Here is a 17100-nt window from a genome sequence, read left to right on the forward strand (position 1 = left end):
ATCTAGTTATCTCATAACTTCCCTTCTGGTATATTCTGAGGCATTTAAATGATTTTGATCTTTTGTCTTTCAGACATTTCTAATCCCTTTGCTGTTCCTGTGGACCTTAGTGCCTATCCCATGTATTGCACTGTTGTTGCTTATCCAACTGACCTCACCACAATCAGGAGGAGACTTGAAAACAGGTTTTATAGGTCAGTTAGATTTGTATTTGTTTGTAATCTACATTTGCTATAGCCCCGTTGAGTACAGATATAGTTGAATACTATGTAATGCCACTTCAGCAATATATTTCTTTGATGAGCCAACAGCGTAAGATCAGATTCTATTTGGCCTTGGGCAAAGTGAGTCTTCCTGAATAATAATTTCTTTTGGCCACATTGTTAAGGCAAAAGCTGGTATATCTGGATCCTGGAGAGTCTTTTTTGTTTAATGTACTGAGCCTTACTCTCTGGGTGCATTGTAGGCAGAGCATATTTCCCTCATCTGCAGCTCTGCTGCCTTTGAACCAGATGCTTTGCTTGAATTGCAGTTGCCAGAAGTGGGCTAAATAGTGCTGTAAACCAGAAATCTCGTTTTTTCTGGTTAGCCTGGAGATAAAAGATGTCCAGCTCTTTTTTTTTTTTTTTTTTTGTCTGAGGACCACTGTATCTCTAAGGCTTTCTATAAGTGGGAGCAGTCAGCAGTTTCCTTAAGTGGGTTTGTTTCCTCTTTTCATTCCATTCATTTCTGATTTGAAGAGGGGCAGCATTTTTCCACACAGCTCTCGTGGAGAGCCTGGGGTGGTCAGCAGTATGTGAACAGAAACCACTTACCTTGGTCTCTGGCAACCTGGTTACCTTGGACCTGGATTACTTTATTCCCTTATTTACTGAGAAATCCTACTGAACTCAGAATGAAAATAATCTATACCTTCTCCATCCCTTTCCTTTTTTAATTTTATTTTTACTTTAGGAGAATCTCTGCGCTGATGTGGGAGGTACGATACATTGAACATAATGCTAGGACTTTCAACGAGCCAGACAGTCCTATAGTCAAAGCAGCCAAAATTGTAACAGATGTCTTACTTCGCTTCATTGGGTAGGCATGTCTTTCACTTTATAGACCTGACATCTTGAATTTCTGAGATATTTGATTACGTATTTTTGGCTTTTGTTATTGTCCTGCAGGGATCAGAGTTGTACTGATATATTAGAAATATATAACAAGGTGAAAGCAGAAGACCTGAGTAGTACTGATGAAGAAGAGGAGGTAAGACCATTAAGTCTGATTGTCAGAACTTCTTCCCTTTTTAAATCCAGCACCTGGAAGATTTTTGAGGTTTTATTTTATGGGTACTTGCACTGAGATTTTGAGATGAGGCTATTTAGGTCATTTGAGTTGCTCACCTGGGGCAATAAGCTCCCTTAAGTAAGTAAAAATGATTCTGGGAACTGCCTATCTTTAATCTTCTCTCAGTACACGGTATTTTGTTGTGTGAGGAAGTATTCGTAAGTACAGGGAAAACAAACTGGGGCTATTACTCAGTCTGCTGAACCAGAAGGACAACAGCTCTCCCATTGTCAGGGAGGCAGCAGAGCTGGTTTTCTTATGTAATTCTGTGTCATTTCCCATCCCTTGCACTGTGGAGTGAAATAACAGGTAGACACCAGGTTAGAGATCGCTTCTTTTCACTTCTTCTCTCTCCTTACACCTTCGCCCCCTTAAATGCAGTTTGAAAACATTTTGAAATGCACTATAGTTCTGTTGCAAAGAGGTGACCTCTTGTGACCTAAGTTTTGTTTTACTTTTTCTGTGGTGCTTTCTAATACGTGAGCTAATACAAGATTTAGTTAGAGGGTTTCTTTCCTCCACCCTTCCCCCAGGCATACTCTGTTGTTGCAGTTTTGAAATATTTGAGTTAAACCTGATGTTGCTTGACTACCTATATGCTTATGGCTGGTGCTATTGTCTTGGATTTATATTGTAACTTAAAATCTATACTACGGTGTAATAATGTAATTAATGTTATAAAACTGAAGATACAGTAACAGCATCTATTTTCACAGACTATTAAAAGAGTAATTTGAAGAAAATGAGGGATTCCCATGACTTAAATCGTAGACTCCCCTTTCCCAATTAACCTTCTTGTGCCAATTGTGAATTTCTTCTCTTCCATGTCAAGCAGTGACCAGGAGAGTCCAGAATTGCTACTAAAGCGCCTTGTTTTCTCTCCGGCCTTTCAAAGAGCATGTCTTGGTTTATAATAAGTCTTAAAATAAGAAAGAAATTACTTTCAGATCCTTTATAGGTACTCCCAAGAAATCACTTCTCCTATCCAAATTAGTTATTTTTAATTAGTGGTAGAAAGCTGTGTAAAAAGGAGTTTTTGTTCTAATTTCTAAATGCAGATTCTGAGAAGAGTATTAAATATACATAATGTAAGTAAGGCACTACATGAAATCTGAGTAAACGGCCAGTCATACAGCTGCTTAGAGCATGAGCATTTAGGCAGGGGAATATAGGTCTGCAAGACCAGGTCTTAGCTGAGTCTTTAGGACTGAAAATAAGCCATTCATATTTCTCACATATTTATATATAATTTATATGGAAGCAAACTTGGAAGAGAGATGAAAGAGCTTATCCGCATCCACCTAATTAAAGTTATTTAAGTCCTAGTTTGAAGCTAGTTTGTTTTGCTTGAACCATTCATTGCATTTGAGATGCTTCAGCTTGTGTTTGTTGTTGGCTGTTTGGTTTTAAACCCTTTTTCCATTGCTGAGGGTGTGTGTAATCGTTACCTTTGCCTTTAGGTGGCAGAAGTCGATGTAGATTCAGACGCTCCAGGAACTTCCTCTGGAAAAAGACGAGTGAGTAAATATTTCTGCTCATTCTTGCTTGTGAGAGGAGATAGACCAGCTACTGAAACACTCCTTTAGGTCTGGAATGGTTTAAATTTGTCATAGCCTATAATCTGTAGGACTGGCTGAATTCAGTTCCACGTATGTGTCAGTGTTGGCAGACCAAGGAAGTTGTTATTCTGGAAAATTTACTTGAATGTTGAAGAATCTTTTCTTTTTTTTTTTTTATTACTTTGATTTGAAAGATTCAGTTTTCAATCAAAATTGGATGAAAGCTGACAAAATCAGCAAGCCTGGATGTGAAATATGTCATATCTCATGAGTTTGTGTTTATATATTACCAGAAAAGGCATATTTCTGCAATTTGCATATTGTTGTGCTGTCAGCTATGCTTTAATCTTACTGCAGTTCTCTTTTTAATTGTGGAAATCTGCTTTGAAGCATAATACTAGTAAATTAATAGGAACGTAAAGGCAGAAGTCTGGATATTCTGAAAAATGATGAAATACATCTGTTTTCCTGTAGGTAAGACGACGAATAAAAAGACAACCCACGAAAGCAAGTCCTGATGCTTGGAAAGACCAATGCAAGCAGTTGTTAAACCTGATTTATGAAAGAGAGGACTCGGAGCCTTTTAGGCAGCCAGTTGATCTCTTCTCCTATCCTGTAAGTACAACTTCCATATTCAAAATTAAAAAAGCCTATTGTTCATCCTTTGGCAAAACAGCCGTGCTGGCCATGTTTCCAGCCTCTCCCTTTCTGAGCTGGAATGCACCGGGTTCCCTGCACTGATGTTTTCAGGAAATTATGTGCAGCAACTGTCAAGAAGAAATAATTACTTGAGAGCCACTGTTGTGGATGAACACTTAGGTGTTATTACTGCTGTAAGATTTGACAGCCTTTATTATTTTCTTGTATATTCTTATAGGATTATCGAGATATTGTAGACACTCCTATGGACTTCAGCACTGTGAAAGAAACCTTGGAAGCAGGAAACTATACTAGTCCCTTGGAATTCTACAAAGATATTCGTTTAATATTCTGCAACTCTAAGGCTTACACTCCTAATAAAAAGTCTCGAGTAAGTAATAAATTTTAATCCCTTCTTTACAAAGACCCTGGCCCTATGTGAATACAGTGCATGAAACAAGGTCTGTGTCTGGAGAGCGAAGCGCTGCGTTGTGCAATAAAACCAAGTAGTGTGTGTCAGTTCTGGGACCTGTGGTTATAAACTTGTTTTGTTCTGCTCACGCAGATCACTTCTGAATTTCATTTTCATCTGAACTTCCCGAGCTTAAAGCTTCTGAGAAATGGTATGGTAACCATTGCAACTATTTCTTTGGATATTTGTAGCAGAAAACTGATCACGAGTTGCTTTAAATTTTTTTCAATAATTTATTCCTGGAAAAAAGGCTATCAGCTTGATAACTGCATATATATATATATATAGTAGGATCCTTTTTCAATCTGCTGGTAATGCAAGTATTATGCAGTATGTCTACTGCATTATGATACTTGATTTTTTTTCTAGTTTACTTAGTGTACTTGGCAAAACTTTCACACAGCGTTGCCTGTGTTTCTCAGATGCCAATCTTGGTTTTTTTTCTGCAGAAGTCTACTTAGGCAGAAAAAGTGTATTGGATTGGAGCCCTAAACAGGGTATGGCAAGAGGGAAAGGGGAGATTGAAACGTTAGAATATAGATATTTTTAGGTAGGCTAGGTAAAGTGGCTGCTAAGTGTATGACTGATCGTGTAAACATGGCTCTGTCTGATATGTGTTCCTGTGCAGTATATTCCTGTCGGCTCTTCCTAAGGCATAAAGTGATCAACTGACTTTAAAATTTCCAAATGTTTTGATAATATATTGTTTATGCTCAAAAATTCACAAGTTGACAGGACGCAGTTTTTACCACTGCTAATGCAAAATAGAAATCGCGTGGTTGATGTCTTCATCATATAAAAGTAGAAAGGATTTTGACAGTGTTTCCAAACATTAAATTGTAATGACCTTATTATTATTAGGAGAAACTGCATATTAAATAAGATGCTTAAGTTGTGACAAAATCACATCTCTGAACCATGTCATTTAGCGTAGATAAAGTGCTGGTCGCAAAGTCACTGATTATTTGTTGTGTAGAAACAGGGGCACTTATATTAGGAATATTAGGAAAATTTTTTACACTGAAAGGGTTATTAAGCATTGGAAGAGGCTGCCCAGGGAAGTGATGGAGTCCCCATCCCTGGTGGTGTTTAAAAGCCAGGCAGATGTGGTGCTGAGGGACATGGGTTAGTGATGGGTTTGGGCAGCGTTGGGTTGATGGTTGGACTCAATGATCTGAAAGGTCCCTTCCGACCCAGACAATTCTATGATTCTGTGATAAACCATTAAGAAATGCATGCCATTTGGGACTAAACTGAAATACTATTACTAAAAGCACAATAATACATAGAATTTAATATTTCTGCAAAATTTAGATGCGGCATCTAGCATGATGTGACACCAGAGTTTGTTATGTGAGGTGCTGACAAGCAGGAGAAAGAGCTTTGAGTGCACGTACAAATGGTGCTGGATGGGAGGAAGCAGGAGGTTGGGTGATGTTACTTGTTACTCGAGGAGTAATACACAGTCCTAGCTCATCAGCAGAATTAACAGCTCCTGTGATTTGTGTAGGCAGGACAATAAGAGTAAGCTTGAAGCAGGATGGTGCCGTGGGAGAGGGGAACTCCAGCTGAGTGTTAGCAAACGGGAGAGAAAGCACAAATTGACATCGCTGAAGGTAGATTGAATAAGAGCTGTGAAGTAAGCTCTGTGAGTGAGAGAGAAGTAAGCTCTGAAGATAAAGACCAGTAACTCTTGCTTTAATAGAAAGGGAGTCAGCAGAGGATTGCAAGAAGAGAGGTGATTGGAGGGTGTTTTCTGTGTGCTTCACATCAGAGTAAACTTGGCGAGTTATTTACTGCTGCGCTCTCCCTGGGAACTTCCCTGTGTATTAATAACTGAACAGCTTGTGAGTCAACTCCCAAATTGCTTTAATAGAGTGGCTCATCAATATCCGTTTGCTTAAATGCTGGGAAGTGCCTGGGTGAGGTGATCCTTGCTGGAGGGCTGGGGCTTCCTGCCACTGCAGGTTCCTCTGCTGCCAAATGTGGGCCAACGTCCTGAGGTTTTCTGGCCCATTTTACTGTCTTTGCATCAGCATCTTGAGTGGAGGCAAGGAGGGCAGGGTCCTACATACCAGAGCTGAAGAAAGAGAGGTTGCTAAAATAGAGGAGTCTGGGCAAAAATTAAGTTATATGAATGTAAAGAAAACTCTACATCAAAGAGATTTTATATTCAGACGGACTGCAAGAAATAGGAAGAAGTCTGAGATGATGGTAACATCTTCTTGATGCTGTTAACATAATTTTCAGAAGACTGGATGCAGCAGAAGGCTCGGGATATGTGGAAGGAATAATGAGCTTTGTTTTATTTATGCTGAGCTTGGACAATGAGTTTGTCATAACTCAAGCACATCCAAGGTAAAATCTTGAACAGAAGTAAATACAGTTGGAAAGATGGTGAAATACCCACAAGTGAGTTTGTGGATGAAGCTACACAGAGGCAAAGCCTAGAAAGAGGACAGGAAAATGGTTTAAGGACTTTGATGTCTGGCTTACAGAAATTAGGATGGAGGACATTTAGCTGGCTCTGTGTGTGGCTCTGTAGGGGTGGTGTAAGGGCTTGTCACTTGGGAATTAAAGGAAAAAGAAAGGTGAGGGGGCAGCAAAGTTCAATTGGTTTTCCCTTGGTACTTCAAGTTACCTTAGCTCATCAGTTATGCTTCATGGAGATTAAAAAAGGAGGCTATATTTCAATAATCTAGGTATCAATTTTCCATTAACTCTGAAAATCTTTTGTACAATTAGTAATTACATCCTTTTATGAAAACACTTTGTTGTGAGAATACGCAGGTACCACAGAGAGAAATTATCTGTAAAGAACCCCACAGTTGAATGTCACCATGAATTTTTCTTTTGTGCTACAAAGTCTGGGCATCTTCCTGATTTTTTAATTTTATTTTATTTTTGCCAACCTTCTAGTTATTCAACTTCTAATAAGTATGACCATGCTTTCTCACTCCAGATTTACAGCATGACACTTCGACTATCTGCCTTATTTGAAAATCATATGAAAAATATCATCTCTGAGTACAAGTCAGCGATGCAATGTCAGAAGAGGAAAAGGCCACGGTACCGAAAACGGCTAAGAAGCAGTAGCAGTTCCCCATCCACTAGCAGAGCATCCAGGTACTGTGGCGATGGTGGGACTTGCTGTCGGTGTCGTTGGAGATGACATTTCAGAGACAGGGTGGTCAATTCAGAGACAGGGTTTCCTGATCGCACAGTCAGTGACAGTGTTGCTCGTTTCCTGATGCAATTGCTCTTGTGGGTGATAAAATCATGAGCTCAAATTCCATGTTCAGTTTGTAGCTTGTGCATAGTTGTGGTAAGTGAAAGACTATATAATTAGACGTATTCCCTCTGGAGGAAATGGAATAGCAAGTTTCTTCTTCTGCCTTTGTTTAGTCACTGTTGAAAAAAGTGTTGTATAGCACTTTTCTGACTTCCATATGATACATTATCTAAGTAAACTGAGTATTCATTTTAAAAGGTGAGATAAAATTTTGTTCATTCATATTCCTTGATCAAACAGAATGATATTGGCACTATTTTTAGTATTACTACACCTGTGCAAGCACCGGGGGGAGATCATTTGTGTTACGTGTTTGCTGCAAAAAGCAAGACACTTTGCAGAGGAAATAGGTTTTGTGTTTGAGTCTTTTGGTATTAACAATTTTCTCTCTTTGTGGTATTTTTGTGTCTTCAGCCCAAAAGGGAAACAGAAGCAAATGAAGATTCAACCTAAACCCAACCAGAATACCTCACTGCCTTTGACCAGGACGAGTTCTTCAGTTTCATCTCATGGTGAGGAGACAGTTTCTAAAACACGTGCTTTCTCTTGCAGCAACTTGTATGTGCAGAACGATGAAAAAGGTGAAGGATATTTATTGGTCAGTTTAAATCTTATATTCATTCATGAGACATGTGCAAAACCCACCTGGTGAAAGAGCAAGTAGCAAGGTCCTGTAAATATGTTGTCTGTAGATTGTGTTAGATGAAGTTGGCCCTCCAGCTGCTGGTAAGCTAATGGTCAGAGAATAGGAAACCTGGGACTGTCCTTGCTAAGAATGAATCTAGGGACAAGAGCCTGGATTTCCTGTATATGGGCATTTCTCATACAGCAATTACACATTCATTAAGCTCACTTTGGATTACACCCTGGAGGGATTATGTCTCTTCATGACTGCAGAGGCAGCTTGGCGAGATGAACCTCCTGCCTTGGGCTGGTAAATCAGGTGATACAAAACTTCCCCCAAATGCCTTGCTTTACAAGCCTGTAAAGAGAGGGTAAAAATGAGTCTGTCACGTTAGTGGTGTGCTGTCTAAAGTTTCAGATACAGCAGAAGAACCTCTGGGTTCCGTCACTGGTGAAGAGATGGAAGGCCAGCCATCTTCCTCAGGCTCCAATGCACAGAACAGAAGTGGAAGTACCATTGATCCAGGGAAAAGTAGACCAATCAGGAGTAAATCTACACCAGTGAAACAAGGTGAGAAAGAACAAGTATTCTGTTCTTCGAATGACTGACTTCACTAGAAATGAAAGTTGTTGCTTCTGTTTGGTGCTTATGATGTTCTTGCCTGAGTCTAGCATTTTACTGTATCCCCAAACCATATGAAAGAATTGAATTTACCTTACTTCTTACAGTTCTGGGGTCTCCTGCCTGACGTGTGGCACACATGTGATGTCACATGCACTTGAGTGAAGTCCTTTAAAATTCCTCTGGATGGTAAAGCTTGATTGCTCTTAAATTTCTTGAGAATTACAGTTCCTTCGGGAGTTACAAAAAAGGCAAACCAAACCAGAAGAATCCCCACCCCAGAACCTTATCCTTTTATTAATCAAGCTGAAACCAAAGATGAAAAAAAAAAAAGTTTAAAAAAAGATAAATATTTTTATCATCATCAAGAATAAGTGGTTATGATAGAAGGGAAACACTGTTTGAAAACTGTGGTATTTGGTCTCTGGGACGTGTTAATGAGACTTTCCCCTGAGGTAGGCATTAAGTGAGCATGGGCTGAAGCCCTGAAGCCTTTGTCAGGTCCATACTGCTGGGCAGTAGCAGCGGTGTACGTTCCAGCTGAGCTTCTTGTATTCCATGTTAAAGAAGATATTTTACCTTCATTGTCAGATTCATAACTCTGAAAACATGTAGTGTTTTGGGTCCTAAGTCAGCATGATACTTGATGTATTTTTAAGTTAAGGTGTTCAGGAACCAGAGTGAGTTATTGGGTTGTTTTCTGTCTTGAAATTGTGCTCACCACAAGTGTTCCCTGGACTAATCCTTTTGAGAACATGCATTCGATGGGGAATAAGTACTTCTTTCAAAGTGTTATTTTAACATATACAGATTGGAAATGGATTTTAGAGGGTTTTTCCCTGCCTTGGCACCTTAGGTAGGATTCATCTGACTGTATTTAGATATTTGTGTCTAACTTAGTCACTCTGAGCTCCTTATATTGACTGGATCTTCCCTGGACTCTTAGTTAAGAGTCTTTGCAGTCCTTGCTTCCAGGTAAGATGAACTGATACCATACTTTGATAAATTTTCCCCTTCAAGCACCTGTTTGTCTCTGCAGCATATAAAGGTCCTCTGTGGTGAGTGGCTGGGAGCTGGGTCAGCTGCAGAGTGCTCCTCAAAGGCAGATGAGGCAAATCCCACTTTTTGTATCCTGTTTGGCTCAGGCATGATGATGGTAACCGAGAGGGTTATTTTGTGTTTGCTTAGATCACTCTCCTGATGGACCACTTACAAACGGCGACGGCAGAGAACCTCGGACAGGAGTCAAGAGGAAATTACTAAGTGCATCAGAAGAAGATGAGCATCTGGAGGAGGTGGAGGAAGAGGAGAAGAAGAAGAGAGAACTAAAGGAAAAATCTGGTTTATCTTCATCAGAAAGTGGGGAATCGGGATCCAGTTCCAGTTCTGAAAGCAGAAGTGGCTCTGATTCAGACTCTGAATCAACATCTAGAACGGATCAGGATTACATTGACGGAGACCATGACTACAGCAAAGTTGTGCAATCCAAAAAACCCAAAAGGAAAATCAAAAGAAAAATCACCGGTGGGAAACGGAATTGGCAGGGCAGAGGGACAGGGAGGAGAGGTAGATGGGGGCGGTGGGGGCGATGGAGTAGGGGGGGAAGAGGTGGTAGAGGTGGGAGAGGCTGTGGCAGAGGGAGAGGTGGCGGCAGGGGAGGAAGAAGAGGCCGAGGAGGCCGAGGGGCCTCGCGAGGAGCCACCAGAGCGAAACGTGCCCGAATTACAGACGATGAATTTGAAAACCTGTTTGGGGGACAGTTTGGTGAAAACGTGTTTGGAGGGCGGTTCAGCAGACCTCCTCGAATCAAAACAAGGAACGAAGGCAGGAGAACTGTCTTGTACAACGACGATTCTGACAATGACAATTTTGTGCACACCGAGGATCCTTTGAACCTTGGTACTTCCAGGTCAGGCAGGGTGCGGAAAATGACAGAAAAAGCCAGGGTCAGCCATCTCATGGGATGGAATTATTGACAGATGAAAAACTTTGGAACAATTTTAAAAGAACTTCAATGGCCTTCTACTGCAGGGATTTTACCAGAAAAATCTACCAAGCAAGTTGTGCGGGGACTCCACTCACGTTTCACAGTGGTGCTTTTCCATTATGTCAGTTTGCATTTGTTTTAAAACTTCAGATCGCCACACTTCATTGGTCAAAACAAGCCTTATTCATTAGGCCTTAAATTACAGAAATTCTTCCCCACACACTACAAGTTCATCACATTAAAGAGGCTTCCGGCTTCTCAGTAAGAACATGACATTTTGAGTCACGGTTATGACTTCTCTCCCTTGTTTTGTTTTTGTATTATAGAAATAGCACCTTCTTACAGAGTTTTTATGTGGTTTCTGCCATAAATCCTTATACACAGTAATAATTATAACTTTTGCACAATACACCAATCCTAAAGGCAGCTATAAAATGTTTACAGTTTCTATATTGTAAGAAGGATCTGGATTATTTTAATCTTCCCAGGCCAAATGTTCATGAATTGTGCTGAACTGAAGTATGTCTATACTACAGTTTTGGGGGTCCTGATGTGCTTTCTATCGGTTCTTTATTCATGTAAAAAGTGACAAAGGGTTGGTGCCTTGTAAATATGTAGCAAACCTTTGATGTGGTGTGTCCTATGTGTGCATTAACTTTATTAAAAAGAGAATACTTGAGAAGTATGAATATCTAGACAAAAGGTGCCAAATGCAAAAGTTACTTGCATCTATTTTCTTTTTGTCCTCTCATATTTTTATAGTATTAATAGAGATTGTGCAGCTAAGGGGTAACTTCAACATTTGAAAGGTTCCTCCTCTTCAAAGCATAACGTGATTTTTAATAGTAGCTCGGCTACCTCTATTTACAACTACTGGAAACTTAAAAGAAAATAGATGCTATTACTCAGTACATGTTTGAAGAAGAGGCCAGAAGGAGCGTAGAGGGATGGAATTGCTCGTGAAGTTGCAGAGTTAACTGTATCTTCATTATATTGACACGATGAAAGCAATTCTAAGTAACGCTCAGAGTTTTCATCAGCATGACGTTTTCGGCAGAGGATGATTTGGTTGTGCAGGCAGGGTGACTGTTCCCACACTTTTCTGCTGCCACTTGCTCGGTGCAAATCTGTGTTTGGCTTAATTTGCCCCTCGAAGTTGCTGAGGGAGATGAGTTGCTGAGAACTGGTACCTCTGGTGGCTGGCACTTCGGATAAGCTCCCTTTCGCATCCTCCAGATGGACTCTTGTGTCTCAAACTTCCAGAAGAGAATTCGTGTTGCACTGTACTCTTGGTATCCTGAAAAATGCTGACTTGAAAACAGAAATCATTCTGGTAGTGATAGTACAGTATGTGATGACATTTGTGGGCTCGCTCCTTGGTGAAGAGAAGCCGGTGTTTGGCTTGGGCTGAGCTGGGGACGTGCAGCCTCTTACTCCGTAGGGTCTGGCTGGAATATATATGGGACTGCAGTTTTCTCCCGGTGTCTCGGTGGATTGGGCAGTTCTAGCTTGGTTAAGAGAGTGAGTTTGGTTACACAGAGAGAACAAATGAGGGAAAAAAAAAAAAAAAGACACTAGAAAGTTTTGGTGGAGTTTTAAAATTTTATTTTCTTTTTAAACTTTCATTCAATATCGTTGAGTTCTTCTGTGCACAGCTTGGTCAATAATTCTGGAAAACCTCAGGCAGCAAAAGAGTGACCCATGTATATTCTCAGATGCAGAAGGAATTTAATTTTTGACTTTCTATATTAAGCACTGGCTATTTTATCTCGCTTTCCAAAAAATTCTAGTTAGATGCAAAATGACTTGAAAAAAAAAATGCAGAGGTTTAGTTTTTTGATGAAGGAGAGTATATCCTAAATTGCTCAGAGCATTAATACGAGTTTATGGTACAGTACAAAAATCACACTTTTTAATTTTTTAAGGAATGTTTTGAATCGGCTGGAATCCATTTCTGGACTTGGTTCAGTTGTGGTTTGATGGGGGGGAAGAAAAGAAGCAGTGCAGAGGCTCTCCTAGTTCTGTGTCGGGCTTTAAAATATAAACACCTGTCCTATCATCTCGCTCATATATATGTATATATATACACACATATATATTTATAAGAAATGTATTATTTCTTTGACTGATCGGTCCTTCTCCATATGGTAACCAGGAATAGCATGTATGCATCCTCTCATAGTCAGAATCATACCCCTTTTAGATGAGTCCTGTTGAGCTGATGTAAACACTATGGTTTCTGTTCTAAAGCCTGAAAATCTTGAAATGCAAAAGAAATGCTTTTCATATATTTCTGACTGGCCGAAGATCCACTTACTTATTTATTTTGTGTAGGGGTTGGGGAGAGATAAAACACGTGGATTCCAGAGAAATCCTTTTATAAGTTTGTGTATTTTAGCAGCAATTAGAATAATATTAAATATGTTCTTACCTGTATCTTTTCTATGTAATGAAGTACTGTGAAGATAACAGTGAAGCATCACTTTGCTGTGGCGTAAGTATTAATCAAACATGTTACATGATTAAGAGCTAGACAGCAGGGTGTGCTACAACAACAGAACTATTGCTTATTGTGTAAAAAAAAAAAAAAAACCAACAAAAAAAAGCGCTTTTTTTGTGCATGAGAACCTTTCTATAAGCATGAAAGAAATAACTTGGTTTTTAGAGATGTTATTTTTACTTGGTTTTGCATCTTTCTCCGAGTTTAGGCAATTGATTTCTCGTAGCCTCATTCTGTGGAATAATTACAGTTTCATCGTAACTTGGACACTTTCTCTCAAAAACCAGATCCTATTAGGAACCACTTACGGTTGCAGAAAGCTTAGTACTGACCCAAGAGGTGCAGCAGAAGCAGTAAAATGATTTAAACCTTGTACCATCTCGCTCCCTGATCCAAACCCCCCGGGGTGCTCAGCCAGCAGTGCGTGAAGTTGCCGAGGCTGAAGGCTGTGCTGCAGAGTCAGGAGTGTAGTCTCTCTTCTTGCACTTTTACCAAAAAACTCCAAAACTCTGCCTAAAAAAAAAAAAGTGTTTGAAGGTCTGATGATGTATGGGGTTCCTGAAGGCTGACAAGGCGTGCAGGCAGGCCAGGGCTTCCTCTGCTGTTGTAGGGTTAATTCTTGGGGCGTTTGGGTTTTTCTCTAGATGTGTATCCTGTGTGATCCCTCTCCTGGGGCACTCTGAGAGCGTTCAGAGACCCCTTGGAAAACAGGGATTGCACCCAGAGGGGCTCAACCCCCCTGCCCTCCATCCTCTGTGGAGATGGGCCTGAAAGTCTTGTGTGCATCTGTGTTCCCAGATTTCTCCTGGCTGGAAATCTGCCATCTCTGTAGCGTTCCCATTGCTTCCCGGGCCAGGGTGTGTGCTCTTGTCTCAGTTCAGCCCAAACTTTGCTGCTTTTTGTTTTCTCTTCCCACCTTCTGTTTTTCTCTTTGCCGTGCTCTTCTTCAGCTTCCCTTTATTGCCCCTGTAGGTTATTTAGGATGCTCTTTTGGAACCTTGTGATGAATGTTATTTTGGCTAAACTGTAAGATTTAATTCTTTCTATGCTTCTTTTTTTCCCCCCCCCAAGACTTTCCATATTTTTTTTTTATATCCGCCTTACTTTGCTAGCCACATTCCCAAATTGCTGGAGGTGGATTTAACGAAGATGGAAAGTTGGAGGGTTGGAGTCTTGGCTGCTCTGCACCTCCGTGGCCCCCCGTACCCCGAGATGTGCCCTGATGTTGGCTCCCGTTGCGCTCCCTCACGCGCAGCGACGTCAAACACCACTTAGTTCCACCTGGCGTCCCTTAACACGTGTCTGCTGAATTACTCCTTTTTTCCCCTTGCTTTTTCCCCTGCAGTGAGCGTAACCCTTGTAGAAGCTGGGTGCTTCCAGCCTCACCAGATATTTCTATTTTAAATAACCCGCGAAACTTTCAGGTTGGTGCTTGAGCTTAGATGGGTCTGGGCAGTTTTATCACTCCTCCCCGTCTTAATATCACTCCTTTCCCCATAAACTTAAGCAGTTATCCCAATCCCTCCCCACCCTGCAGATAAACGAGCTGGGGATAATCATGAAGAAATAGTTTGTGGGGGGGTTTTGGCTGCTTAAAATTTTGCATCCCGTTGCAGATCTTAATTTTCCCTGAATGTTTTCTTAAACGTGCACCTCGGCTGTGGGAAAGACTGTGTAGCACCAGAAAGAAGGGACACTGGGGGCTTAGTAAAGAGAGTTTTCAAGTAATTTAAAAATTGTGGAAATACCGACTCCAATGTGTTGCTTTTGACAATGTTTGGGGGCTCTTCTGACCACAAAAAAAAAAGCAGGATGAACCTTGGCGAGCATTTGAAAAGGCTGCCCCTGGGTGTCTCTGGAGTGTGTCTGACAACCGTTCAAAATCACGCAGTATTAACAGGAGAAAATAAGTTCAAATCACTAATTTTTGCTAGGAGCTTGATTAATATTTCGTCTTTAATCTGAGCGGTGAATGGCAGGGAAAACTTGAGTAGCTGTAGGTTTAAGGATGTCTTGTCAGCCCTGACTTGGAATGTCCTGGCTATCGTTGGTCTGTGTCATGAATTCAATGTTTTTAAAAATGTATTTATGTGTTTACATTTCTTGATTTTATTATTATTATTTTTTTTTAAACCATCATGCAAAGTTTTATAAAATGCTAATTATTTACATGATAGACTGAAGGAGCAGTTAACAATCCAAGGATAAATCTATATTTAGTATTGTAGGGAGCTGTCATTGTGTTCTTACAAGTATGTATTATAGAAAATTACTGCGCATGTGCGATAGATAATTTTCAACTATTAGTATATCAAGAGGTTTACACATTGAAAAAAAAACACAACCCAACTCTTTATGTACAGTAAGTAACAGCCTGCAAAATTTAGTCTCAAAGTTGTCTTTTTTAGTATTAGAAATGCAAAAACCTGTTGGAAGCTTGTACATTTTGAATATGTCCTGTTCAGCCCACAGCGAACTTACACAACTGTGCTCTGAATCCCTGAAAAAATTAGATTGCCAGTGGAATTGCTGTCACAGCCTTAACTCTAGTATTATAAAAATGGTGCTTAAATACATTTACGTGCATGGATGTGGGTACCTGATAAGAGTTTGTGAGAATTTAAAGTAAAACCAAGCAGCTTAGTGCTGCTCTTGCGAGTTAAAACTCCTCGATAACTGCAGCCACGTTTAGGAATTGACAAATGGTGTAAATATTTGGAAAATATTTAAGCTGGTGGACAATTAAGCGCAGTTTCCCAGTTTTTGTTTTTGTTTTGTTTTGTTTTTAATTGGCCAGAACTGCATATCTTCCCAGTTTCTGGGTCTGTGGGAGGCAGAGGGGATGGATGGGGAGAGAAGCTGCTCCAGGGGCCGGGGGGAGCCTGGGTCCCACCTGGATATTCACTGGAGGGGTCGATGTCCCTGCAACTCCACCACTCCTTGGAAGATAAAATCCTCCTTTTTTCTTTGTAAAAATGCTGCCTCAGAGTGGTGGCTGCTGACATATACTCAGAAATCAAAGTCTGGTGATTATTTTTCTGTAGAAATACTAATATAGGCTATTCCTTCCTCCATGAGTCGTTATAGCAGACGTCATTTAGAAATACCCGTTAATGTTTGAGCAGTGAAATTCACGTGATTTAGGCTCTCCAGTTCACATTCTGGATGATTTAAAATACTCCCAAAATGCACAAAACTATTAGAATTGTGTCTCCTTTCTATATTGATTATTTTTTTTTTCCAGGTGATATTTATGCCCATATCTTCACATCCGCTATCTCAGGTCCCTATAAATGAATACTTCAGGGATTTTGATGCCACTTGTTGGCAGACCAAATGTAATATTTATATGCAATGAGCTGTTAGTTTTTGTATTGTACAAATGTAAATTTGTAAAGATTTTTTTCTAGAGTTTTTTTGAAGTCACTTATGTAATCTAGGATGTTTCATTTTCCAGCTGTGGGATTGTCTTAATAAAAAACAAAGATAAACTCTTACTTTGGTTTTGCATTGCTTACTAAATAGTTTAGACATTAAAAAGACCAAAAAAAAAAAAAGTATTTGAGTTTTTAATATTAAAAGAAGATCACTTTTTCATTCAACTGGATAATTTTATATTTACAAAAAAGGAAACTTCTATTAACTGGATGTAGAAACTTCTATGAACTGCAGATCTCGAGCAGGATGGGACAGAGACCCTCATCTTGGTCAAAGGCAAGGGCTCGCTGGGGGTCTGTCACCCAAAACATCATCTGACCTTGGCTCCAAAATACCATTTTCTTAGGTGAATGGAGAGGAACAGTTAATGCTTCTTTGGGAAACTAGGTGAGAAGTGCTGTCTGGGACGATAGGTGTGTGCAGAGCCCCCTTGAGAAGCACCTGAGTGGGCGACAAGGAGAAGGTTCCTGGGTGAGGTCCTTCCTGCCACGTGGGACACAGGTTGGTTCAGGCGTGAGATCCAGCTTGAGGATGAGGTCGTGCCTATTTTTAAGGGGTATTTAATGCAAAACAAAGAACTAGTTGTTTTTCATCACCGTTCTTGCCCTTTTGTTAAATAGCGGTGATAATATTTG

At 40.2% G+C, this 17100-nt stretch overlaps 1 protein-coding gene across 1 annotated transcript in view; it reads left to right on the plus strand.

Annotated features, from left to right (window-relative positions):
- The window catches only part of BRWD3 (bromodomain and WD repeat domain containing 3), a 49307-nt gene extending 32783 nt beyond the window's left edge, over positions 1-16524 (plus strand). The window contains exons 27-36 of the mRNA XM_014955195.1: positions 74-194; positions 955-1080; positions 1170-1251; positions 2793-2849; positions 3366-3506; positions 3769-3921; positions 6965-7128; positions 7709-7806; positions 8331-8489; positions 9729-16524. Of these exons, the coding sequence (XP_014810681.1) occupies positions 74-194; positions 955-1080; positions 1170-1251; positions 2793-2849; positions 3366-3506; positions 3769-3921; positions 6965-7128; positions 7709-7806; positions 8331-8489; positions 9729-10516 (1889 nt within the window). The 3' untranslated portion in view covers positions 10517-16524. The remainder of the gene's footprint in view (positions 1-73; positions 195-954; positions 1081-1169; positions 1252-2792; positions 2850-3365; positions 3507-3768; positions 3922-6964; positions 7129-7708; positions 7807-8330; positions 8490-9728) is intronic.
- Positions 16525-17100: the final 576 nt, after the last annotated feature.

Source organism: Calidris pugnax, unplaced genomic scaffold (genome assembly GCF_001431845.1).
Source record: "Calidris pugnax isolate Ruff unplaced genomic scaffold, ASM143184v1 scaffold38, whole genome shotgun sequence".
NCBI lineage: Eukaryota > Metazoa > Chordata > Aves > Charadriiformes > Scolopacidae > Calidris > Calidris pugnax.